Source organism: Rattus norvegicus, chromosome 14, assembly GCF_036323735.1.
Source record: "Rattus norvegicus strain BN/NHsdMcwi chromosome 14, GRCr8, whole genome shotgun sequence".
NCBI classification, from domain to species: Eukaryota; Metazoa; Chordata; class Mammalia; order Rodentia; family Muridae; genus Rattus; species Rattus norvegicus.
The window spans coordinates 91,237,801-91,265,714 of record NC_086032.1 but is presented as its reverse complement, the minus strand read 5'-3'; the positions used below and the strand labels follow the sequence as shown (position 1 = coordinate 91,265,714).

General features: G+C 44.2%; 1 protein-coding gene across 15 annotated transcripts in view; it reads left to right on the top strand.

The window, feature by feature from the left end:
- Cobl (cordon-bleu WH2 repeat protein) overlaps positions 1-27,914 on the top strand; it is a 232,552-nt gene that overhangs the window by 8,558 nt on the left and 196,080 nt on the right. The window contains exon 1 of one of the 15 annotated variants that reach the window (XM_039092055.2): positions 81-27,914. The exons of the other annotated variants lie outside the window; for them this stretch is intronic. Coding sequence (XP_038947983.2) covers positions 27,907-27,914 — 8 coding nt within the window. The 5' untranslated portion in view covers positions 81-27,906. Of the gene's footprint in view, positions 1-80 lie in introns of those variants that run through there. 15 annotated transcript variants of the gene reach the window in all.

Genomic DNA, 27,914 nt, shown 5'->3' with positions numbered 1-27,914 from the left:
ACTCATGGATGAATACTCCCACACGCATGTACACACATAAGCACACGGTGGGGGAGGGGGGAGGAGGGGGATAGAAAGGATGAAATTCAGTTTGTAAAAAATAAATGAATTCCAGTTAAAACAGCACTTTACATTGAGAAATTCCCTCGTTATTTTTCAGTTGAGGGTGATAGTTTTCTTACAGGAGGAATAGGCATCCATAGGCGCTCAGGTAGGTACCCTGCTCATACACCACTGCACTGTGGTAGGCTCTCGCTCCTCTTGGATCTTCAGATGCTCCATGAGGCCCGACTCTTCTAGGATATCCCCATGATCAGGAAGAAAACAGTGGCTTTCTCCTGTTTGGAGTGTAGATTATCCTGTGACTCTCTAGCCTGGCCTGTAGCCCCCCAACTCCTCATCCCTTGGCACTGCTACACCAACCTACAACACAGAACTGGGGCTGTGACATTCCCCCTGCTGGGGCCTCTCCAGCTTCCTGTAGGCTAGAGTGATGTCTCTGCTGTAGCTATAGTTTCTCGCCATCCTTTTGCTAAAGAAACAAATCCACCACAAGCATCTGGACGATAGCCTCTTCCTGATATCTGTCAGGTGGACGTAACACTCCTGTTGCATTTTCAGGAAGCTCACCTCCTGAGACTCTTAGGTGGAACTTAACTTTTCAAAGAGGTGTGCTGGAAGTGGTGGGCGAGGACTACATTCAGAAGTCAGTGGCCACATTGACAGCAGGGCTGAATTAGTAGGAGTTGGACCCAGACTCTGCCTCCTGTCTAGCAAGTGCTTCTGCCTTGATCCTGGCTAATGAATTAATAAACACGAAAAGCCTTCCCTCTGTACCGATCTGACTCGGCTCTCTGTGTCTGTGCTGATAACTTTGATAATGGTACAGGTGATAGTGGGCAAAGTCACCTTTGCCCAACGATGCGCCTCCTTCTGTGCGTGGATCTGTTAGTTGTGTTTTCTTGTGTATGACTTTAGGCAACCTTCAATGAGAGCTGGATGATTCTTTAACGTTTTTTTGTTGTTGGTAAGCGGATTTCATTGAGAAAGAGTGCACTTGGCACTTGTAGGGCTTCTAAGGGCTGGTGTCCTTGTTCAGGGAACTGTTAGATCAGGGAAGGACAGTGTGTGACATTTGTGACATTTTGGTGTGGCTCTTACTGGGTTGTTCTGTCTGGCATTGCATGCATTCTTACAGTTCACTGGTTCTTATTTATATTAGTCAGTTTCTTTTTGGTTTAAAGTAATTCATTCATTTGTTTAATGTGTGTGTGTGTGTGTGTTTTGCCTTCATGCATGTCTATGTGATTGTATCAGATCCCCTGGAACGGGAGTTACAGATCGTTGTGAGCTGCTCTGTGGGTGCTGGGAATTGAACCCAGTTCCTCTGAAAGAGCAGCCAGTGTTCTTAACCACTGAGTCATCTCTCTCGTCCTGTATAGTCAGTTTATTACTGTGACAAAATACCCAGGTCAACTTATCAGAAAGAAAGGTTTGTTTTGGTTATGGTTTCACGGGCTTCAGGCCTTGGTCTCTTGTTCTGATGCCTTTGGACCAGTGGCGTGGTATATTACGGTAGGTAATGCAGTGCAGAAGAAGCTACTCAGATCATGTTGGCTGAGAAGCAGAGACAGGAAGGGCATGGTCCTCAATGATGTAACTTTGTCCATCTGGACACCTCTCTGTGAGGTTATGCCACACTTCAGTAGCCCAAGTTGAAGGCCAAACCATTAAAATACCAGGTTGGGGGGCTGGGGTTCTCCGACGTTACATTGCACACTAAGAGTCGGAAAAGTGGAAAACCATGCCTTCTTCACGGCTAATGTATTTAGCAACCACTGTGCACTTGCTTTCGTGTTGAATGTCCTCTGCATATTACATTCTTAGCTCTCTGGGGATCCGTGCAAGTGAAATGTCCCCCACCTTACCTTTTTCAAGTTCGTTTGTTGTGACAGTGTGGGGTGGAGGACCTGAACAGCATCCTTGTTTCTGGTTTAGATTATTGTAGTGGGTCAGTCAAGGGAAGGAAGAAGCATATAACACCGACCCTATTTTAACCATTGGTCTGTGGGAAGCGTTTGTCCTTCGACAAGGCATCCGGGTAGCAGCCTTAGAGGGAAATTGTATGCTTGGGATGTTCCACTGGTGCTGACTTCTCATTTCTGAATTTGACACTGCAGGTTTCTTGTATCGGTGATGAATGTCTGAGAGTTTAATGGGAAGTGATAGATGGTTTGCTTTTAAACCGAGTTAGCCATCATTACTCCTGCCCCCTGAGGAGAAGCCTTCACTTTCATTCACACAATATTCTTATTTAGAAAATGCAAGTGCTTTTGTAATGAAAAATATTCCGTGGCTTGAACACGTTGTTTATTTTAAATATATCAACATGTTAGATAAATTTTTGAGGGATTTTTTTTTCTTCACTAGTCCTTATTTCCTTTGTTAGTGATACAAGGAATAAAGACGTGCTCTGGGGGTGCTTTCTGGCTTTGGCGGTGGTGGGGAATTTTTGCTGCAGAATCATGACTGTGGTTTGCATTTCTTCTCTCTCTTCATAGTAAGCATGCCAAGCTACAGATCTTGTGGGGTGGAAAAGTAAGACTTTCCAAATCAGTCTGTGTCAGAGAGACATGTGTAACTCAAACCGCTTGGCCAGTGTCCTTGTCCCCTTATCCCCTCTTGATATTCTGGAATTACCTGGATTATAGAATTAAAAAAATGTTTTTAAATTTTGTTTTATTATTATTATTATTATTATTATTATTATTATTATTATTATTATTGTGTATATGTATCCATTTGTGTCAGCTCCAGAGTGCATGTGGAAATAAGAGAACTTTCAGGAATTGGCTTTTTCTTTCTACTGTAAATCTGAGGAATCAAACTTAGGCCATCGGGTTTATGCAGTAAGTGCTTTCTCCCTGAGCCGTCTCACTGTCCCTGGGTTGTAGAATTCAGGAGATAATTTAACAAGGAGTAAGAGGATCCTGTGGACTGCCTGCCATATGGTGCTTCCCTTTTCCCCCATTACTGTTTTCTACCAGCAAACTATCAGACGACAGGAAGGAACAGAGACACTAGGCTACTGGTAGGGTAGATGGTCCTTACGATGCATGTCTGTAAGGAGATATGCACTGTTTCCCATTGTTTTCACACAGTAGAGACATAGCAAGTGCTGCTGTCAAAGGAAACTGAGAACTTCACATAGTGTTCAGAACCATTTGCTGCTTTCACACAGGAAAGCAGCATTAGGAATATGATACAGGTCGTATCTTGTATTCATACATTGCTCTTGAGCAGATGTGATGAACACAGCTTTGAATGTGGGTCAGGAGAGTTGAACTACGGAGGTAGTACTAGAGTGTAGGACAGGAGAGACTTGGGACAGACAGAGAAGCTCTAGACCTTGCTGTCCCCCTTGAGTTTCGCTATCACTTTTGAGATATCAGGCTAGTCAAGTCACCGTGGCTGGGAGCTTAGTGTTCTTCTTCTAACAGAAGTGTCTGTCCCATGTTTCTTTTATTTCTGTTCTAGCAATTGGCCAGTTCCCTGAAGATGAGGTTCTTAACAATCGTATGCCATTGTAAATTCAGTTAAAGTTTATCTCTGAGCGTAGTATTTGTGTCACTCAGTCAGCAGTAGTGTTCAGAGAGGAAGTAACGGGAATATTAGGATGGTTTCCTTAAGACTAGAGCTGAATAGTGGGTCAAATGCTGCACGTTTGTTTAGGTCACTCCAGAGGATATTTGCACAGGTCTTGTTAGGAGCTGGATCAGGAGTTGAGCTAAACTATGAACGGTATATCTGTTCTCATCACATGTAACATCTAAGAGTCATTAAGAGGTTGCCCTGCTTTTTTTTTTCTCTGAAGGTCCTCTGTCCAGATGGGGCAGGATGCCCCACCACCAGTGTCAGTGCCACCTTGATATGACACAGTGACACATGGTTCTAGATAGGGAACTTCTCCTTTCTCATTCCAATAGGTTTTATGTCCTTAGACTTTATAAGGGGTAAAAAGCCATTCATCCATAGCTCTGCCCCCTGGGAGTGAATATAAGAGTGTTAATCTGAAATTATAGTGCTTTGCGTTAACTCTCTAAGGAGGCTTTAGGAAAAAACATTAGTCTTTATTGTCGTTTAACCATCCTATTTTATAAAGTATAGGTTATATGGCAGTGATAGAAGCAATAGCTTATTTTGAAAATGAAGGCCTGTGAGTGCTGTACATTATCATAGTTTTCACTACACTGGAACTAGTGATTTCATACATGCCGAAGCATGGCTCCCCTGCTGTCTGGCAGGGGTCGGTGTCAAGCTTTAATAGTTGTGCTTGGTGCTGTGTGTGATGCCCTTTAAAAAAATAGATGCTGACTGGCAGTAGAAGTTAGTCTCGAGGTGTGAGCCCGCATTAGGGTCCTGTATCTAATTTGAAAGCATATCAACATATTCATAATATAGTATTGGAAAAATGGCCTTATCAGTTTATGTAGCAGTAGAATGTGACTATAGCTTGTTAAGTGCCTCCCCCCCAAATCTTCATATGTTAGAAATTTATTCCCCAAATTGATTTCTTAGTGGAGAGGTGTTTGGGAGGTAACTCGAATTTCAGACCATAATGGTGCCCCATGCTGGCATTGGTGGCTTCTCAGAAAAGGTATCAAAAGTCCAGTTAGCCCAAAGCTCCACTTTATTACACAGAAACGCAGGGCACAACTGTGTCTAATACTGAGCAAGTGTGGGTGCCATGCTCTTGGTTTCCCTGACTCCAGAACCATGGACTAAGAAAACCTTCGTAGGTTTCCTAATCTGTGGCATTTGGTTCCAACGATAGAAAGCGGTCTAAGACAAATGTCTCAGAGTGGAACTTCTTCTTATCAGGTTCAAGCACTAGGAAAGGTGCTTTAGCTTTATTTGTGCCCTTCCAAACTTATCATGCTTCGAGTGAGGTCACGTCTTTACCCTTGTTAGCTAGGTAGACGGTTGAGCACAAGGCCCAGCACCTGCCCTCTGAGAGGACATAGGAATGGAGTGGCATGTAGGAGAGGGGAGGCTGAGATACTTAAGATCAGGCAGAACCAACCGAGGTCTGGCTATTGCTGGCTATCGTTGCTGAGAGTTAGAGCTGTAGGTTGAAAACTGGATAAAGTCTACCAAGGTAGATTGTAGAAGGGCACCAACTGGGATGACTAGAAGCCAGAGGACAGACTATAGTCACCACCGCCTCGAGTGTCTAAATCAGTAGGATGCTGCGGAGGACATGAGGTAACAGGTGACTTAGATGGAGGGCCAGCAGGTGGGTCTGGCAGAGCATGCCTTGGTCTTGATGAACTGGGAATCAGGCCAGAATTTTTGAGTCCAACGTGACAAAGGTTGTTCTCAGAGTATTTCATGATTTCAGAGAGCAGAGAAGGAAGGACAGAGATTGGCTGGGTCAGTTGTGGTGACAATGGCTTAGTCTTGTTCTCTCATCAAGAAAGGGGTTGGCATCCTGGGGCTCCCCTACTTTAGTAAATCGTGGGTAGTAGGGTGTTTGCAGCTGTTGCACAGTCATAGTTGAAGGAGAATGGTTGGAAGTGTTAAAACCTTGAGAACGGGGTATGGCAGAACGTTCCCCTAATGAATAAAGATTTCGAGGAGTCAGTCACTGGGTGAGTAGGCGGGACTTCCAGGTTGGAGAGAGGAAGAGGGGAAGCAGAAAATATATAGGACTTTTGGTGGTGTGAGAGAGCCTGGCAGCCAAAATGTAGGTAGCGGGTTCAGGTGGCAGATGCGCTGGGATCCGAGGATTTATAACTTAGAAGAGCTTACAAAGTAGGATGCGATTTACTGAGCCCAGCCGCTGTGTTACCTGTTGATTCTAAACTAAGTTTGTGTGGTGTTTTCCTTCACTCGAGTGACTTAACTGAGTTCTTGGGCAGATCACCCAGATGGGAACTCCGCAGAAGGGCAGGGTCTGACAAGCTACACTCATTTCCTTATCTGCTGGGATGTTATGAGTTGTGTTGTAATCTACTACAAGATAAAAGATTCATCTGACATGACTAGCTGCAGCACACAAGTGGCAGTGACAGGGTAGGGGGCATAGACTGAGGCCTGTGGGTGTGAACTGTGTATCCTAGCACACCGTGAGGCCTGCTCTTTGACAAGTGGGAGCGTCTGAAACTTAAAGTGAACAGGACCCCAAGTGTGAATGAAGCAAGGAAGAATGGAAGCCAGTGACTTTCCAGTCAGATGTACAGAGCTACTCAGATTTGATCAGTGGGCTCGCGGGCTCATCCCTCCACAGTTAGATAAGCTTGGCTTTGACACTGAATCCCCCCCGCCCTTGCCCTCCAAGAAGTTCAGGACCTTTGGGAGACACCCAGCCACACCACTGGGGAAGATGCTTCCATAAGTATCTTTGGTCTTCTAGACCTAGAACAGGTGAGTGTTCTTCTTGGATTTTGTCATCCATCCAACTCAGTAGATCTGTACGCAGGACTATCCCACTTCCCATTTTGGAGCTGAACAGACTGAATCTAGAGAGATTAAAAAGCTACTTTAGGCTAACCAGAGAATGATGCTATGTGTTCTTTCCCTGGGTAGCATTTCTATTGTCAATTTACACCTGCCCTCTGAGAGGATCACCAGCCGCCCCACAGGTTCCCGGCCCACAGGGCCAGTCCTTATTTGCAATGCCTGGAGAAGCCACAGCTACATGCCACAGGAACCAATGGTGGTTATGTTGTCTGGTCTTTGAGAGGGAGTGTTATGTAAGCTCACGGCACAGGAAAAGAATTACAGGCTCTCTAGCAGTGCCCACCTCTCGCTGCCCACGCAATGTATGGCATGCAGGATTCTATTCCAGTGATTCTTTCTGACAACACGACCTATGACTGTGGTGAGGAGTGTCTTGGAGGGGAGTCTTCGGGGCAATTGTAAGAGATCTGAAATGACAGAAATATTAGGAAACTGATTGGACTGGAGCTGTGGAGTCTACTGTAGCCTGCACAAGTCCCCTCGAGGCCTGCTTACAGATGTGGGTTGTCTGAGATGTTGGCTGTCATACAGAATGCTCTCCTTAGGAAGGCCGTCCTTGTTACTACTGGGGTCTGTTTGATGATACTTGATAAATTTCACTTGTACTTCATGAGGCTCGTAAGTCTTCAGGAAGGCATCTCACTCTCTACTTTCCAAATCGAGAAGGGCTAATGTACTGATTAAAGACAGTGAAAAGAGGCAGGCATGGCGATTCACATCTGTGGTTTTAGCAGTAGGCCGAGGAAGAACAACTAAGTTCAAGGCCAGGCTGCTTTACAGAGAGAGGTTCTGGGGTAGTCTGGGCTACAGAGGGGTACCCTATCTCTAAATAAACAGACACCAAACAAATCAAGTGTGATTAAGCAGCCCACCCTGCTCCGTTATCCGCCTTCAGGCTGGCTCTATGTAGGTAATCTGCATTTGTAGACATTTGTTGTTTACTGTGTTGAAAGCATATCTGATCACAAAAGAAAGCGACTGAATCGAAGACTACAGATAGTAGTGATCTATTACTGCATATCAATGTCCCAGAACTGTGCAGCTAGTCTCAGGGACAGTCTTTCCACGCATGATATGAGCTCCCTTATTGTAGCTGTATGTGTCATTCATATAAAGTAGGTAGGTAGACCCAGCTGTACTAATCTTTAGTGGGCTACATCCGTTCTTTGCACTGTTGTCATCTTTCTCTGTGTATTTGGCTGTCCTCACAGCCTGGTATCCTACACCTGCAGATAAAGAAGTGACTTGGAGGAATGAAGGAGAAAGCCGTTAAGGCCTTTTGTGACCTAACCTCTGAAGTCACACGTGACAGATCACTAAGTACAAACCTTGCTCAGGATAGTGGTTGGATTGATTATTCTAAAATACCTGTGAGTCTCTTTTGGAATTTCTGTGGAACAATCAGCTGACTTGTCCTTTTCCAAAGCAACCTTGTCAAGGTCTTATTGAGGATCCACTAATAACACACATCAAGGGTCCACAAAAAGGAGACTTTTATAACCAAATCCCAGTTGAGGTGGAACTGGCACATATAGGCTTTTCTATGTGCAGAGAAGTTCTTTACATGAGTATGTACTGTTTATATAAATGTTCTCAAAATGAACGTTTGAGGTGAAAACTTGCTTATTATTAATAACAAAGGACAGCAAAACCCTCATGTTGAAAAATGACCAAGGGTCTCAGTTTAAGACAGTGTTTATGTTTGTTATCCCTAATTCCTAATAATGTCCATTTTGCTCTCCGGTTACCCTGACTAGATACAGATATTACAGACACTCACCCTGGATGTTGGGTCTGCCTAGGTAGATATGAGGGTTCCATTCAGTTTTGATGATAGGCAGGATGATGCTTCAGATGACTGAGTAGTTTTGGAATATACAGACCTCACCTCCTCCCTAGGAGGTTGTGTAGAGGCAGCATGGGCACCCCTAAATGATTCAGTTGGCTAAGGCTCACTCATCCATTCGCTCAGAGGTTCATCCGTTCATCCAATCCCTCACTGTGTATATGAACATGACACTGTATGTGCCTGCTCTCAAGGAGACCAGATGCAGAGTTCTGTTTAGTCTAAAGCAACTGTATATGTGGAGCATAATTTATATCCTTTGCAAGAAATGTAATTTTTAGTGTGTGGTTCCTCCATGTTGCTTAGAGAAAAGGCAGTTGAGCCCAAATTGCAGGTAAGCTTTCTTGAGGGGCTCAGTGCTCCCCGCAAGTAGTCAGCAACATCGAAGTGGGTACAAAGTCTTTGTAGCTCTGTTTTGTATGGCCAGCGTGAAACAAAAGCTATTGTGTAAAAATACTTCCAGGGCAACTCAGTTAAGTTGTTTTCCCGTAGAATTGTTTTTCTGTAAATAAAGTAAAATAAAAAGTCATAAGTAATTGGTGTGAAAATTACTTTTCAAAAGCAAAACAAAACAAAATAAGATTCACGAAAATACTCACAAATAACAAGACAGACAAAGGAAATGGAAACAACCTTTCAGAACATTTGGACAGCAGCATTAGGGGTTAACGTCAAGGTGATGCCCTTATCACGGAAGTTACGTCCATTCCTGCACTGGCTGGTTTTTGGTCAACTTTACACTAGCTGGAAATATTTTTGAAGAAGAACCTCAAATGAGAAAATGTTTTTTATCAGATTGCTTATAGGCAAGGTAGAGAACATTTTCTTGACTGAACATTGATGTGGGAGGACCCAGACTACTGTGAATGGTGCCATCATCCCTGGGCAGGTGGCCCTGGATGTATAGAAAATCAGAATGAACAAACCATGAAGAACCAACCAATAAGCAGCAGGCCTCCATGGCCTCTGTGACAGTTCTTGCCTCCAGGTTCCTGCCTCATGTTCCTACCCAGTCCTTCCCTGAATGATGACGAACTACAAGCCATAAGATGAAATTAAACCCCTTTACTCAAGTTGGTTTGGGTCACGGTGATTTATCACAGCAATAGAAACCCTAAGCCAATCCCAAAAGCCTAAATTTGTTTGGATTGTCATTATTTAATCAGTCATTTACATCTTAAGGTAAATTCTACACTTCGACCGTGTCTGATTGTTTCTGTTTTAGTTCTTTGCCATGTTTCTTTGTATATCGTGAGGGCTTAACAGAGAAATGATGCGTTTTGCCTGACATCCTACTATTTAACAGTTACTTAGCAATTGGATCATGATTGCTTTTGAAGTAATTTATCTGTGTGTTGCGTGTTCGGTGTTCCTGCTCTGACTAAGCCCATAAAATAGAAGTGAGAACAAGTCTTTACACAACTAACTATGACCGGAACTGTGCTGGGTGAGTACAAAAGGTTCAGGAACATTCACGGTTAAAGAACCAATTAGTTCTGCTTAAAGGGTAGGGCCCGGATACATGCAGTTTACTTTTATGAAAGGCCACCCTCATAAAATGTGATGTGTGCTTCATAACTACAGTCACCATGTCAAGTGTTTCTCTTGCAGCCCGAAATTCTGGTCTGCGCCTCTGTTGTCTCTCTGCCTGCTGCTGCTGTCAATCTGTGTGTGTGTGTGTGTGTGTGTGTGTGTGTGGCATTGCATGTAACAGTGCTCTGTTTTGTTACGCTCTTTCACTTAAATATAATCATATTTAACTTCATGTAGTATTGCTGGGGTTCCCACTCTTTACTGACAGGCACTGATCCATGAACACAGACTTGTGACAGTGCGTCTAACCCTTCTCCAATTGATAGATAGTTGGGTGATTTCTGGCTTTCCTACAATAGGTAAAGCTCCTGTGACCATTCACATGAAAGCCTTGTGTGACACATATCCCCACACCCACCTCCTTTTGGCGAATACTCAGGAGAGGAAGGGCTGGGTCACGTGGCTTGCTGTGCTTTTTTTTTTTTTTTTTTTTTTTGGTTCTTTTTTTCGGAGCTGGGGATCGAACCCAGGGCCTTGCGCTTCCTAGGCAAGCGCTCTACCACTGAGCTAAATCCCCAACCCCCTTGCTGTGCTTTTAATGTTTAAGAGACTGCTAGGCCGCTGTACATTCCACCAGCTGTGGACAGAACTATTGTTGTTAGACAGGTTTGTTTTGTCGTTATTGTTGGTTTTTTTTAACCATTTTAAGTGTATGAAATTTATGGAATTTTATATGTAAGTGTTTTGGTTTGGGGTGTGATGTGAGTTTAGTAGCTTTCTTCAGACAAGCAAAACCTTCCTTATAAGGATGGCTTGTTCGAAAGCATGCACTGTGTGGAAAGTGTGTGAGGCTTAGCCGTCTCTTCCCAGGTTTGCAGAGTAAAATGTCAGTCTTACTGTGTGGTGCTAATTCTCGAGTGGCTCAAGTCCTTGAGCCTAGGTTTCTTCGGTCTAGTTTCTAGTATTCCCTGTCCTGGCTATCAAGCTGATGATTCGTGGACACCTTAAAATCAACCTAGCCTCTGCTAAGGCTGGCTTTGGTCTTAGGTATTGGTGACCTGGCTCTTTAGAAGGAGAAGACATAGTTGGTTGTTGTCATGTAGGTTGTATGTTGTTGCTATGGTTGAGATGTCTCGAGAGGAACAGGCACTCAAACTTCAGGGGAGGCCTCTACTAAGGAAGTGCCAGGGCCTTCCTCAGAAGGTTGATGTGCACACATGGGGAAGGGCATATGTACCTGACAGCATAAAGCCAGACAGTATATCTGTAATAAAGTGCTATTCCCATACTAATGGCTAGAAAGAGAGGAAAAGACTGCTCTTGTGGGGAGTGTTGCTGGGAGGAGTCTGGGTTGATAGGGGAGCCCCAGAGGGTTCAAGCATTCTGAGGACAGGCATCCATCCGTTTAATTTCAGAAAGGCAGCCCAGGGCACCCTTAAGGGCCCTTTCTCTTTGCATTTATGCTTATCTTTGTAGCTGAGGGGGCTCGATTAAACTTCTTGCTTAACGCAGCATTTAAAGGAAGAGTGAGCAGAAATCTTTCAGGGATGCTGACAGTTTTTGTTTTTTCTGGGGTAGGCTCTTTGCACTGACATTTTATGTCTCACATGATTTCTGCCGGGGAGATCCCAATGATGAGGTCCAGAGTGGGGGGTAATCCAGTCTGCCTTGGATTCCAGAGATCAACAGCCAGAGATATCCAAGCAAAAGAAATGGTGCTTTGTCTCCTGGGAGCCAACAGCATGTGACACACATGACATCACTGTGATTTAGCATTCTATTGGGGATTGGTGTGTGCCTGTTTTGTTTTGTGTTTGCTCAGTGTAAGTGTGAACCCTGAACAATCATTGCTTCTCCACTTAAGGTAGAAGTCTTTCCACCCTGAGGTGAGGTTGTGAAACTTAACATCCTGCCTCCCAGCGTCTTCTGGAGGGGTGTCTTCCAGCACAGTCTTCTCACTCCTCTTCTGCCGTTTTTTTCGACACCCCATCTGTTTTCCCAGGGGCTTAATAGGGCCAGTATACAAGGATGGTAATATGAACAGAAGCAGTAAGGCAAGCCAAACAAACAAGCAAATAGAATGAAGAGGGCCTTTAACTATGAGCACAAAGCAGTGTGTTGTGAGAATCAGTTTTGTCTTAATATTTCTAACAAGGGGCACATAAGGAAAACAATAATTTCCATTATTCCCACTGTTGAAAGTGGGACATATTCCGAGTCTCAGAGGGCGCGTCACTTCCTTGGCACTGAAAGGTAATTACTTGAACTATGGGGCACTACACTCCCATCTATTCTGTGGCCTGCTGAAAATGTTTACTCAGGATTTCCAGACCCTGTGTGTACACCTACTGTATGGGGTGTGAGAAGTGGTTGATGGGGTAGTTTAAGGGTTTGCAGAAGCAGACGGCTGTGGGCACAGGGCTCCACTGAGCATCACAGAGCCAAGAACACAGCTTTGCCTATACTGGGCTCAGTGGCTGAGGTGCTGAAAGTTCTGGTAGAAAAGACACAGGAGCATAAGAGGAGCAAGAAGCAGGCATCTGATGAGATTTGCTTATTTACGGATAACAAGAAAGTCAGCGTTGCATAAAGGGAGGCCAGCAGAGAGCATATCTGGCTGGGATCTCTCCTAGAGGTCACAGCTGCATAGCCCACCAGAAGCCCTGGCTAGAGGAGACATTGGAAGAACACAAGGGCGCAATGGATCCTAACTTAGAAAAGGCAGCAGCGGAGAGGTGCTAAGAGGCGAAGGCTTGGACTGTGGTAGTTGCTTATGCGCAGGTTCTGAGCTGCCTCAGGCAGGAAGAAGATTGTGGGTTGGGAGGGGATTTAAGATACCCATCACTGATGGAACAGAGAGCTACTGCATGTGCGAATTGAGGAAGGAAAGGGACTTTAGGGTTCTGTATGTTATGACTTTGCTGGTCATGAGCTTGCAAATGCCTTTGCAAGCAAAATAATCCTGTCATCCAATAGGTATTCTTCAGGGGACAGGATAGGTCCAGTTCACCCTTACTTCGTGAAGACTCATTGAGGGGTGAAGGCCAGGGGGGGTGGAGGCTGGCCTACAGCCAGAGCTGCCAGCTCCCTGGGCCATGGTGGTTGTTGAATCAGGTCTGTAATTTCAGCCATCTGTCTGGGGTAAGGATCAAAGTGGCTGCTTTCATACGGATTGAGAGTGTAATGGAGGGTTGGTGAGCAGAGCCTGTCTGGAGCGCTCAGCAGGACTGAGTGCCTGTAAGAGTCCATGCTCCTGAATGGAACTTAGAGATCCCCAAGTGGGCCAGAGACTAACTCTGACTAAAGGTTGCTTAAGCCACAGCAGAAACTGACACTGCCTGTCTCGGTTTTATCACCTGGTAGGTCTCACCTTCCCTCTTCCCTGAGGATATTGTGACATGAAGGATTAAGAGTTTTCCCAGGGCCTGGAGGCTAAGGAGATGGCTCAGGTGGTCATAGGCTTGTCGCACAAGTGCGAGGTCGGGTAGTCATGGAGAAAGCTGGACATATTGGTATGCTTCCGTGACCCCCAGGTTGCTGGGGAGAGCAGAAAATGAACAGGATAACTCCAGGAGCTAGTTCCTTTGCAAGTCCAGCACAATTGGTGAACCTCAAGTTCAGAGAGAGAGATCCTGTCTGAAAAAAAGAAAGTGGAAAGTGATAGAGGAACATACTATAGGAAGTTCTAACCTCCACACATGCATGAACAGCCAGGTTTGCACCATCATGCAAATGATATCCTTGTACATACATATGTAACAAACACACATGCATCACACACACACACACACACACCATGGTTAGGGTTGTCAACATACAGGAAACCCAGTTTAGTAAGAATTTCAGATGAAAAGCAAAACTTGAAATTAAATGCATATCCCATCTATTCATTGTTTATCTGAAGTTCACTTTGAATTAGCCATCTTGTACCTCTGCTTACTGCCCTCCAGTGTATTTGACTCAGTTTTCTGACAGTTCAAACTAAGAATACAACTAAACTACCTAAACAGCAAATACCTATTCTCATAAAGCCACGAAGCCCCAGGTCAGTGCGAGCATGGCTGGTTCTGATTCCAGGTGAGAACCTTCTTTGTAGCTTACAGGTGACATCCTTCTTCGTGTTCTGAAGTGGGAGAGATGGAGCACAGGAGAGATACAGACAGAGAGACAGAAAGAGACAGAGAAACACCACCCCTCTCGCGTGTGTTCTTACAGGGTATGGAACACGTTCTTTAGGCTCTTGTCCCACGCTCTGTGCACCTCCTTTAGGCTCCATCTCCAAGAAGCATCTTGGACAGTAAGTTTCAACAGAGGACTGGGAGAGAGGCATAAAGATTCTCAGTTGAGGTCCCAGAGCTGAAACCACAGTCTGTGAACTCTTCCTATCCTTCTGAGATGAGCATGGTGTTCTTCAACAAGCATGGCTGTAAGTCCCTGGGGCAAAACGTGTGAAGTGAGGTGAAGACCAAGGAGGAATAATATAGTCTTGGAAGTACTGTGTGAAGAGGGATGGTCCCAACCTCTAGACAGCTAAAAGAAAAAGCATGGTCATAAACCATGATGGTTTGATGAAACCAGAATTTCATCAAATTCTGGACCCCAGACGCAGTGGGCATACTTGGAAGAGATGCCATGACAGTTGTGTGTCCTTTTCTGTCAAACATGCTTATGATGTGTTTTGACCATACCTATCCTCAGTTCCCCCATCTCCTCCTAGATTTACCTTTGCCCTAGAAATCCTCTTACAATTTCATGTGCTTCCATTTTAAAAATTCCGTACGTCTAAGGTTTGCTGCCAGGATACTCAACAGGCTATGCATTGGAGTACGGTTCACTTACAAGGGACCCACATTCTTAAAGAAAACTCCCTGTCTCTCCTGAGAAGACCTTAACAGTTAATAGCTCCTCACCTGGGGGTGAGAATTCCTGTGTCCTCCCCGTCCAGGCTGGAACGTTGCCTGGCCTGATCTTGGGCATGTTTTGTGCAGGCAACCACAGCTGCCAAGTTGATGAGGACGGTAGTGTCGTCGTGTCCAGAAGTCACCGTTTTGCCCCAGCGCTTCCCAAGCTGTGGCTCTCCTCTACTGAGCTCAGTTATGGTTGAGCATTCCCCAGATTTTGTTCTCTTGAACTAGTTAGGGGTTTCTACATTAGCAGCCTAGTCCATTTGCACAAAGAAACTTTTCTAATCGGGGGTCTGAGATATGAACTGATTTCTGGGCGTCCACTCTATCTTGCAAGTTCTACATTTTCAGTTCAACCATGCATGGGTTGGAAACAATTTAAAAACTGCATCTGTAATAAACATATATAGACTTTTTCTTGCATTTTAAACAACGGAGGAAAGTAGTTACTTTCATATTATTTATTGTATTAGGTACTATAAGTGAGCTAGGGAGAAGTTAAAGTGTATATGATAATATATAAGAATATATATACAATTCACTCTAGCTATTTTATAGTAGGCACATTAGCAGGTGCAAAAGTTTGATATTTAAGGGGTCCTAGTCCACCAAAGGTGGACTTCATTATGAAAGATGACTTATTATATCCAGTGACATTAAGGGGAAGGTTGTTTTCCATGGACATTAATTGTAAAGACAAATATGTGAATCGAGTTCTCGTCTTAAAAAATTTATTTTTTTAAAGTTAACATTTATCCAATATCCTGTATCAAGTCGATTTACATTTTATAAGCTTCTGTATAGTTTACTGTCTGTGTATTAAGCTATGATACACTGTGTTCTTCACAGTCAAGAGTGAAGAACATGCCCACGATCCCTCATGTTCCCATTTCAGTCTCCCTACTTGGTTTGCTCTCCCTCGCTGTAACTCAGAGAATAGCACACCAACCTTGTAGCATGTTTGCCTTAGTTGGGTTATCTTTGTTGTGATGAAACACTATGACCAAAGCAACTTGGGGTTTATTTGACTTCTATGTCTACATTATTGTTTATGATTGAGGGGTGTCAGGACAGGAACTCAAACAGGGAAGGAACCTGAAAGCAGGAACTGATGCAGAAACCATAGATGAGTGCTGCTTACTTGCTTGCTCTTTATAGCTTGGTCAGTATTCTTACAGAACTCAGGACCACCAGCCTAGGGGATGTGCCACCCACAGTGGGCCGGGCCCTCCCTTATCAATCACTGTGAATGAAGAAAATTCTACATGCTTGCCTACAGCCTGTGCAGACATTTTCTCAATCGAGGCTCCCTCCTTTGTGATGTCACTAGCTTGTGTCTAGTTGATAAAAAAACTAACCGCCTTCATTTGGCATTACATTTGTAATTCTGTGTGTGTCAGCTTATTTTTCTTGGTTGCTCAGCAATAGTCTATCTGTGTGTCCACCGAGCTCTTGACCCACCATCTACTGAAGGACCTCTGGGTAGTTTCCAGTGTTGTGTCAGTGCTGAAGAGCTGCTGTTGGAGCTCCTGCAGTATGTGTTTGTGTGCACTCTCTCACTCTGTGTTTGTTGCTAGGATGAATGTGTTTACTCTTGCGTTCACCTAATGACTAATAGTTTCATTCCTTTGCCTCCAGTGCATCGGTTTAGTAAAATAATGTGTCTAAGCCTTTTTGCCTTTTTAAGAATATTGTTTTTGAAGTTTCTTCATGTAGCATGAGTTCCTAGGTCCTGTAGGTGATTTCCCCAGTCTATAACTTGTAATTTTCATTTTTAGAAAAGCATTGTCTTCAGAAGGGTAGAAGTTTTAACTGAGGATGTCTGTTCTCTCGGAACTTGATGTCTTAGGTATGTCCAAGGTTCCATGCCTAAGAACTCTTTCCTAATCCTAAACAGATTCTGTTCTTTGTTTCCTTATATACATCTCAGTTTCTGGATGTCTGTATACGAAGTGGGATTTGCATCAAAGTTCTCTTTCTTCTCTACCTTTTCCTGTTTTTCCCTTTTGGCGTGGGGTAGGGTCCAGTCCTTCTACTGCCGCTGATTGAAAAGACTCTGTTGTTGTTGCTCTTGGTTTCTTTTTTGTTTTGTTTGTTTTGTTTTGTGTGCTTGCTTTTTTAGTTCCTTCATACTTTTGACCAAAAAAAAAGTCACCTGGCCATATCTGTGTGGATCTATTTTTTTGATTAATTTCTCTAATGATTTGTAGCCGTTCCTCACAAATTCCACAGTAATATCTAAAATGATGGTGTCTGAGACCCTGAACATTCTTGGTTTCTCAAAACTGCCTTGTCTGGATTTTCTTTTGCTTTCCCTCATACGTTTTTTTAAATCAGCTTATCCACAGCTACAAACTAGCCACACTGGCAGTGTTTGGAATGTTGTGAAGTCTGGAAATTGATTTCAGTCTCTCGGTGCGTGACTATCTGCCAGTGTTTAATTCTAAGTCCACCTCCATTTCTCCCACCAGCATTGTCTATAAATTCTATCAGTGTTCAGGAGGTTTCGCCTCAGCGTTTGTCTGTAGGAACGGAAAGTGTAAGTGACATTTTACAGTTTCAGTTTGAGGTCGGTGATGAATAGTATAGAGCGTTCATTGATTTTACGTGTGGACCTTGCACCCTGATCCTTTGCTGAGTATATTCATTCCTTGGGTTTTCGTTTTCTGTTTTAAGATTTTTTTGGGGCGTGAATGTATACGTCTGTCTTTCTATGGCCCAGTCTTTACGTGAAGTAAGGAGTACTGACAGTATCATCCTTTCCTTGTTCCTAATCTCAGTGGGACAACTTTTGATCTTGTATACCAAAAAAATTTATCAGGTGTAGACGCTTTACGGATGCCTTTGTTGAGGCTAAGGAGCACGCTTTTATTCTCTGCTAACATTGAATTATTTTGAATTTGTAAACATCGCATTGTTTTGTTTGAGTTTGCTTTTCCTTCAACTCTTGGTATAATTAATTCTATTAATCAGGTTTCAGATATTGAACCAGCTTTGTACACCTGCGACCAAGCCATTTTGCGTGACGTATTATTCTTATTTTACTTTTTACATATTCTTGGCTTTTATTCGCTTTTTTTCCCCTTAAGTTTTTTAAATATATATTCCTGGGAGCTATTGGAATATTGGTTTCTGTTCTTATGCTGTTTATTGTTTTTTTTCAGTTTTTTATTTTAATACTCACCTTATGTAATAACTTGGAATATGTTCTCTTTCCTTCTGTTTCCTAGAAATGATTGTTTAGAATTGAACTTAAAAGAAAATTTGATTTTTTTTTATGCCAGTGAAAACTCCTTTCCACGGTGTTCTTAGCTTCAAATCAAAGCTATTTGTTACTGCTCATGTTGGTGGGGATTGAACTCACGGCCTCATGTATGCTATGCCTGTGACTCAACACAGTGTTAGCCCCAGCAAAGCCAAAGTTTTAGATGGATATCTTTAGGTCGTCTATCTCTAATTTTGTTTTTCTGCTGGTTTTTAATTTCTTTCAGGAAACCTTTTAAATTCTGTGAATCTTCTAATGCTTTACTTAAAATCAGTAAATTTGTGGAATTATTACATACAGGTCAAGCATTTCTCTGCGCAAACCCTGAAATCTGAAACACTGGAAGATATAAAACACCCTGAGCTAAACCGTTTCAAAACTGTCCAGATATTTCAGAATCCCCCAAACCTGAGAGATCCGAAGCATCACTGGTGCCAGTCAGTTCCTGTAAGGAACACTCAGCCTGTCTTCGCACGTGCTGTCCTCTGTGCCTTGTTCTCTAGGCAGATTGTCAGGGAGTGGTGGAGAACAGGCAGTCTATGGGGCTGGATGTGTTACCAGCTTTCTTTCCCTCTCCTTGTGCCACATTCCTTGCCATGATTCTTTCACATCTGAAGAGCTTAATTTAGCAATTCTAAAACGGATTTCTTGCCTATATATTATTTTCATCTGCCTTCATTCCAGAAGGCCTTTCCTTTTTCAACTTACCTGTGAAGAGTGTGCTCCACTATAAGCAGCTTGAGGAAAAAAGGTTTTACTTTAGTTGCTGTCTGTAATGATTCAGTCCACGGTTGGCCTTTGTGTGCTTTGGTAGAATATGGGGTCAGCAAGCACTTCTTCACCTGGCTGTGGACAGGAAGCTGCAGACACATAAAGACATGCGCCCTAGTGACCTGCTTTCACCAGGTGGCCTTCCAAAATCCTGCAGTGAGCTGCAATACTTACCATGAAGCCTATAGGATGTCTCTCATATTCATTTGAAACCACAGCCAGGCTGTGTCCATTGCATGTACAAATTCTCCACAGTATTTTGCATAGCTTCGTCACTTCCTGAGCATTGGTGTCACGAGACATGTGGTTTGCTCTGGTTGCCCTCCAGATGTTGATATTGTCTTCAGGTTTAAACCGCTTAGATCGGGATGTCCAAGAGTGTGTTGTATCTTCAGTCTGCTGGTGTTTGCTGAACTTTGTGAATGTGTACATCATGTCTTTTGCCAGCTTTGGGAAGTTGGCACACTCTTGATTTTTTTTTTTATAGAATCCCATTGACATAAAATTTGGACCTCTTGGTATCATTCAGTAAGTTCCCAAGTCTTCGTTTTTGACAGGCATTTCTCTCTGACACTCAGACAGGATAATCCTGAGGACCGGTATTTACTTAGACTTGGTGATCCATTCCATGAGTTTATTTTACTAATTGGATTTTCACTTCCTCCCTCCCGCCCCCTCTTCAGGCCAGGTTGGTAGAGGGCAGGTAGTGGGTGCATGGTACTTCTCCATATTTCCCTGTGCCTGCCTTTGTCTGCCAGCAGGTTTCAGGCTGTGCCTGGGTTCACGACTAGGAAAAGAAGAGCACACTAAGCCAGGGGTGCTTTGAATTCATTACCGTTGTTCACTTTCCCCACCTCCATTTCCGCACTGAGCCCATAGTACATTCCTGTGTCTGACCCACTCTTCTGCTGCTGCTTTGAAAATTCATGTGTCGTTCACATCCAGACAATGGAACTTTATTCAGCACTAAAAAGAAATAGTGAATCAAGCGAGGACAGGACACAACGGGCTGTGAACTGTGTGTATTACTAAGCTACAGACATCAGTCTCTTAAAAGCGACGCGCTGTACCCTTCCCACTGACTTCTGGAAAAGAGAAGACAATGGAAAAAATAAAAAAAAAGATCCATGGGGGGCCAGGAATTAGAGGAGGGAAAAGAGGACAGACTTGTACCTTACAAAGGATCTGTAGGACAGCAAAGGGCTTGTAGGACACTAATGGTGATTTATGTCGTTGCTCTTTTGTGCTAGACTACAGGATGTGCAGCACTGAGAGGAAAGGTAATGTCAACCACAGTTGTTGGTAACAATGGAGCACTCCGGCTTTAACAATGTGTCACTGTGACGGGCTGTGTTGGTAGTGGGAATGGCTATGTAGGGGAAGGGAGCATTTGGGAACTCTGTGCCTCCCTTTCAAATTCTTTGCAAGCCTAAAACTACTAAAACAGTTAAGTCAATTTTAAAATGAGTACATATGTCAAAGATGATGTAATAAAACACTTGGAACGTAGTTGAAATTTTCTATTTGTTTGTTTTAAAGCACCGGGAAATGAATTTCTAAAAAAAAAAAAAGTGTGCATTTTGAAAGTATAATGTCAACCCTCCAACCCCAATTTCCTCTTCAGTTGTCAGGATATGAGTGCTGGCTGCTTCTGCATGCTTTGTTGGGATTATCGGGCTCCAATAGATAATTTTGAACATGCTAGAACTGTGGGATAAGTTTAAAATGTGTGCAATGCTTTTCTCAGAAATTTGCCATGTGCTTCCCTGGTGATTCACTGGATCTCAAGAGCTAAGACGGTTTATTCATCTCTCAGTGCTGGGCTGGCACACAGGGTGGGGCTTGGGAGTAATTTGAGAATGATAACAGCTGTACCATTCCATATAGGACACAAGTGTCTCTGAGGAGAGTCGGTTCCCTGTTGCCTCCTTGAGACTGCATGGGCGCTTCGGTTACTCAGAACACAGCCCTGAAACAGTCACGGGAAAGGCGTGCAGTAGCTGCGTAGAACCTATAATTGTATTTATCTCAAAACAAAAACAAAAGACGGTGCATGTTAAGAGACAGGTTCCCTGCCCTCTGTTCCCCCCTTTTATATAGTTTTTGTAGTTTGTTTGTGGGGTTTCTGTGGTCGTCTTGTCTGTTTGGTTTGCTGTTGTTGTTTGGGGGGATGTTTTCTTTTGTTTTTATCGTGCGTTTGGAAAAAGTGAAGCAGCAAGAGGCTGGTCTGTAATCCACTGGCTTGGCTGATGAGGGTGAGGGACTTGTCTAAATTTAGCACTGCTGTCTCTAGTGCTGGTGGAAGGGGCAATGGGAGGGACTTACAAAGGCTGCTCTGTCCCCTGGCTCTGGAGGATGCCCACCCATCCTCCCTCCCCTGGCTTGTTTCTCAGTTCAACCCATCTCATCGGATATGGCCCTTTTATAAGGCTGTGAATGTGGAACTTCTAAGTTTATTTATAACTTGATAAGGATTTTGTGTTCTTGCGTTTGGGCACTCCGGGTTGCTGCTGGTTTTAGTATGGTTCGGATTGTTAGACATGGCCCTTAGTCTCATACAGCACAGAGCTACATGTCAAACTGAACTGCCTACTTCTTACATCACAGACACAGCTCCTATTGCAGTGCTGAGACTCCAGGAAGCATTTTGAGCGCCCATGCTCGGCTGGGCTCCCTGTCTGAACCCAATATTGATCACTCTCATTGGACAGGCTCTGTGAACTGCCTCCTTGGTGGCTACAGTGTCATTTCCTGTATCCAGCAGCCTCTACATTGTTACTGAAAAACAGTTTTTCTCCTCTCCCAACTTCTTCCAGAACTATTTCAACCTCTCTACCCATCTAACTCTACTCAGTTGCTTTCTCTTTAAAAATCAATCAAACAAACATTTATAGATACACAGTCACAAATAAGTAAATAAATGAAATAAAAAAAGCAAATCAGTAACCAAAATATACAAGCAATAGACCAATAGAACCAAAGGCAAAAAAAATGCCCTAATGAAGCCATATGAGACAGAGACAAAAGGTCTACAAGAATACCATTGAGTTTGCTTAGTGTTGACCATGTACTTCTGTGCATGGGGCCTGCTCTGAAGTGTAGTTAAAATACTCAGTGAAACTCTAGGACTGATTTCTCGTTGCATTGGGTAACAGTTGTAGAGAGCTTCTTGGTTAGCGGTGTGAGCCTGTGCCCTCTTAGGTTATGCTCTACCCTCCTGTCTTGGGCCTTCAGAAATGCAGAGAAGAAATGCCCTTCTGTCCTGTCAGCTGAGCTTGCTGTCCTCTGTGTTGATTATCAGCGCTTCGATATGGTAGGCCACTATGGGAAATTAGCCATGGCTACAGAATCTCATTAAATTAAGGGAGACCAACTCATGGGAGTAAAAAGCATATTCAGATATAATAATGATAATAATTATTATTTTATCTAGAGAAAAATGAGCAAAAACAACATGTATACTCGTCATACACTTGAAATTTTCAAAAGTGACCAAAACTTCTTTGGAAAATAATTAAATTGCTTAACAAAGCTTCCTGAGTTCCTCTTAAGTGCTTGGGCTCATACATCAGAAATAACTAAATAGGACACAATTAAGACAGATGTAGAGTCGTGATTGCACTCCCCGTAGCCCAGCTGTAAACATGTTTGTAATTTTCTGACATCCCCCACTCATCGTCCCATGTGTCTGTTCACATGTGTATGACAAGCATACATGCTCCCTTTTATCTAGGAGCAAGACATACTTAAGAGCTCATCCCTAGGTTACTCCGCCCAACAGTGCCCCTCCCAGCCCTCCTACACTCCATGTTTATAACTCATTCTCTGGCACTGGGTCCCTACTCCTTTCCATGGATTTCTTGGTTTCCTGTGTGTATCTAGCCCCTCAGCTAGGCCACCCTTCTCCTTACCCTCCCAAACCAGTGTTCCTCAAAGAAAGAACAGAGCTGGGAAGGAAGGAAAGGCCTCTAAGGAGAGGCTGAGTGAGTGCTTCGCCCAAACAGTACTGATTGTACTGATACATCAAAGTTACACCGAGTTCTGGAAATGTGCTTTGGGCCATTGGACTTTTGATAGGTAAAAATCGCATGTCAATATAAATATTCATAATTAAAAAGACTGACAGTTGTGCTGATCTCAGTACCTTACATTACCATGCAACTCATACATGCATTCCCATGAATCTTTTAGATATAAAAACATCCAGATAATTAGAGGCTTGGAGACGTGTCCTTATCAGTTACTTTTGCCAGCATCCCTAGGGCCGAAAGTTTAGTAAAGCCTCTCACAAGCTCGTCCTCTTTGTGTTCTCCTTAGAAAATGTACAGATGGCAGGGCCTTGTCCCCCATGGGGTGGCTGGATGGGGAGTGGCTGTGCATAGGCTTCTGTTGGCCTCTTCACAGACATCAGACGAACCTGGGCTCCCAATTAAGTCCCAGTACTGCCAAGTTAAATATCATTGCATCATTTCAAACTATGGGGAAGTGCCGGGATAGGGTCTGTCCTTGGCTGATTGATGCCCCCCCCCCCAGCTTTGTAAGAGCCTACCTAGCATTTTTGCACTCAACATGGCACTGACTGACTTGGACTCCAGAGCACCTGTGGCCATCATAGAAGAGGCATGGCTCTATTCCTGAGCCTTGGCAAGAGCATCTCATCCTGCACTGAGACAGATGCTGGTCCTGGGGCCCTGATCTCTGGATGGTGCCTTCGTAGAGTGTTGTTGTAAAATATAAAAATAATAAAGAGTATTGTTGGTCTTTTACCCCGCTTGGTCCGCACAGCGGTGCCCCAAGATATCTGCTAGATATCTTGGCGGAAACACATCCCAGCCGCACTTTCTTACACTCAAACCCTCACATAAAAGAACACACAACACAATAATCTTTGACCCAATTGGTAAGATATAATTGCCCACTTAAACATACAAAGCTCAGTACTATCCATCCCTTGAGAACATTAATAAAACCTGTAAATACACAGAGCAGAAACTTAACATCACCTGCCATCTTGTCCTGCCACGGCTTCTCTGCCTCTCCTCCGCCCTGTCTCCTGTCTCTCTCTCCTAGTCTCCTCCTCTTCCTTCAAACTTCTCTCCCACCCATCCTTCCTTCTCCTCCAGTGACAGGCCTCCTTCTATCCTGTACCTTCCTCACCTGTGACATCATCCTACAGTAGAATCTGGTTAACAGCAAGGACAAGGAGGGCATGCACAATATCCGACTTAGCTTCCCTCCATGTGTGCTGTTGGACAATGGAGGCCTTCCTTCCTTTTGCTCATAGCTCGTACGAACCAAATCCTACTGGCTTATGTGTAAGCCTCAGATGTCTCTTCCCACTCCGTGGTGCAGGCCAAATTCTTCCTCTGGCATTGGGCCTAAGTGCCCTTAATGCTTGGTTGACACTGCGTCCAGTCTTCTCCTTGCTAATAGTGACCTGAAACTGTCCCTCTCTCCTCTGGAGGCATCTTCCTCCCTGCTTTAATATTCCCTTGACCTTTCCAACTTAACACCCTGCCCTGTCTTATAGCCACTCTCCAGTTCCACTGCAGCCCTCTCACCCTCAGCCAGGGTTCAGTGTAGGGGCATCCTCGACCTGGGTGGTCTCTGGCTTTCTGGTGGTCTTTGACATTTTCTGAAGGCTTGAATGACAAAGTAAGAGACACTGCTGTAAGATTTGGTGAGAAAGTCTAGCACCAGCAAGCCCTGAGGGCAAGGCGACTGTCCATCTGTGACTGAGTGCATGACATTACTAGGCAGGGGTCTCATTGACCCAGCAGCTACCATGGTTAGCAACACTTCCTTTCCCAGATGTTTGAGCCATCCTACCCTTTCCTCATAGCTTTAGGGCCCAGAGTTATCAGAAGTTATAATGGGCCAAGGAGTCCTTTTCTTCATGTTCTCCAAAACAATGACTTGACGGGGTCAGGTACCTCATAAACAGGCTCAGAAGGTCCTGTGAGAGTGTGGATCATCCAGCCATCCAGTTTGTAAGTACCCAACGGAAAGAGAGTCCTTACAGCCCCTCTCTTACTCTAACAAAAATGCATAGTGTGGCCTTTTACAAAAGCCTCTCTTCGTTATGAGCTCCGGGATCTTCTTAGTAGATTCTCCAAGTATACCCTTTGTTGGGGAGAAACTAAAGATAAATTTGTAGAGAGAGGAGCGGGGGCTGATTGTTATCAGTGAATGAGTAAAAAGATAAATTCCTCCATAGTAAAAAGGACACTTCAGTTCCCACCTGAAAGGTTAGAGGAAGAAGGAAACAGGAAGGATGTCAGGGTTTGGGAAGAGGTTTTGGGGTTTCTACTACAAGGCAGAAACTACGGTTGCCGTCTTGTGGGGTGGGGCGCTATCTGTAATTGGGTTTTTTTCCCTCTCTTGCTGGAGGAGAGGTCAGCCAGATGAGATGCTGAGGTTTTTTCCTGAGCACTTGTCGCTGACCAGGCAATCTGCGTCTGAGGGCTGCCTGGTGCCCTGGGCATCTGGAATTAAGTTTCCTGGTAACTCTAATAGATGCCGAGAGCAGAGAATGCTTATGTCCATCTCATAGTGGCTCTTGGGCCAGTTTGCATTGTATGGCAGACACACTTGGGGGTGTCTTTTTCTCTGTGTGTTTCCTGAAGTCTTCTCTCCATCCTTGAAGGGCACCTCTTGCTCTGATGGGGGTCTTAATCCTCATCCTGTCTCTCCTGGCTCTACAAAGGCATGTGGCCACTTGGACTGTGGAGGCCAGAAGCCTGGAATAGTATATGACCCAGTTGGAAAGCAGGGCCATAACTGTGCATAGCATGTCACCCTGCCCTGGCAGATCTGAAAGCAGTGGATCCAAAAAGACAGCTCCAAGATATCCTAATTGTCAAAGAAAGAAGAAATAGAGAGAGAGAAAGTAAGAGAGAAAGAAAGACACTGAAGGGTGAGGTGTTCGATGTCTCAGTTTTGCATATGCATGGTGTCTCAAGGAGTTGATTCCAGTCAGGGAAGGAACTCCGCACTGGAACTGCCTGGTTCTCATTGGAGCTGCCCTTGTGCTCCTGTCTTTGTGAGCGGGCTTCTGGTGTTGCTCTCAAGTGTCTGGCATGGAGTAGCAATCTAGCTGTTTATGAACCCTGTCACCCGCTTCTCCCCCATCCTCTTCAGCTTTGTCTGCTTCTCTTCTGATGGTTCAGCCCCTGATGAAGTGGGCTCTTAGGCAGCCAAGAGTTCAACCCCAGATTGTTTATATTTTAAGTTGTTATCGCCGTGGGTGTTTCTCCTTTCAGACAAAGCCACGTAATTAACATGCGGACCTTCGAATTAAATCAAATTATTGGTGTCAAGAGAAGAATTCTTTTTATTAACAACGTGTCAAAATACTGCCTTGCATTTCAAAACATGGCAGAGTAACAGAGATTTAAACTAGTGTTTTCTAGAATGAAACCGTTGTTGGAGGCTGGGAGTCCCTGAACTTGGAATTCCTATGTGGAAGTGGTTTTACTTTTAAGAGTCCTCCACTGTGTAAGACAAAGATCGTGTTGAGCCTTTGCAGGAAGCGTGCTGAGTGGCAGACTTTAGTGAGGCTTTGTTGGTTGAGCGTTCCCAAGGGTAAGTCTCCGCACAGATGTCAGAGTTGTCGCCTGTGCTTGGCAGCAGGCACCCCCTCGAGGTGGCTTCTTTCTGCCTTTCTTTCACAGATAATTAATGGTTTCAACTTGGTGCCTTTGTTTGAAAGCAAGGGACTAAGAAGTAGAAAACAGTTTGGAGCCCATTGTGACACTAAAGAGAACCGATAGAAAGGAATTTGAGTGTGTGGAAACAATAACCGTGGGCAGAAGCGATGCCATCCTCAGGCCTGGGGTGACTTAGATATTGGGCTGAGAAAATCTAGTGACCGAGTGGCGATCTTTGTCTGAGGCACAGGAAAGGAGTTGAGGAGTGTATTTATTTTGTGGGGAAGGTAGGAAGATAAGAAGGTTGATTGTTAGTTGGAAGTCCTCTTGTATCGAAGGGGGCAAGATACGACATGACAGTGAATTTCAGGCAAAGTGGAGTTCTTCAAGGAGAGGAGAGGAATGCCCAGCTCAAGGAATAGAAAAAGCGCGGCTGTGAAGGAGCCCACTATTGTCTTATGATACAAGGGAAAGGAAGAAACCCATGAACAAGTGGCCAAGGAAGACTGTATTTTCACAAGGAATACAGGCCTGTCCTGGCTTGCTTTTCTGTTGCTTTGATAGCCACCACGGCCAGGAGCAACTTCAGGGAGTAGTTTATTTTAGCTTACAGATTATAGTCCATCATTGAAGGAAACCAAAGCATGAATGTGGAGGCAGGAACTGAAAGAGAGGCCATGGAGGAGCGCTGCTTACTGACTGGGTCCCCTTGGCTTGCTCTGCGTGCTTTCTTGTACACTCCAGGACCGCATGCCTAGGGATGTCACCATCCACAGTCGGCTAGACCCTCCCATATCAATCATTCGTCAAAAAGGTGCTCCATAAACTTGCCTACAGGTCAATCTGATGTAGGCCACTCCCTGATTGATTTTTTTTTCCCTCCTTGCCTGATGATGGTAGCTTGTGTCTCCAAAAAGCAAAGCGAAAATAAAAATAAAACGAAACAAAACAACGGACAAGCCCAAAGCCCAACCGTAAACTGGGGTTGGGATTGGGGGTTGGTGTCACCAGAAAAAGGACTGCTAGATGCAGGAGTTGGGATGGTTCAGTGACACTTAAAAATAAATCTCTAAAATAGCTTTTATGAGATGTTGGAATTCCAAGACCACTGAAGTGATTGGGTATTTTAGGAATTGTTTTTGATTATCAGACAATTTAGGCACGTTAACTGTTTCCAAGGGGGTAAAATTAGTTTGTCTCTGGCAAAGCTTGCCACTCTCGTTTAGAATCTCGATTCTTAAATGCCCGCTAGACCCAGCCTCTATAAATAAGCAGCAGATGAGCTGCCCAGTCCCCCTGGTAGGACGAGCTGAGCCTAGAGGAACCGTTTTCTGTCTGAAAGTGGAGGCCGGTAGAAGGGAGTGAGTCTGACCAGTTTTTCCATGACCGGACATCTGCAAGAGTTTTCTCCTCAGGATGTCGCT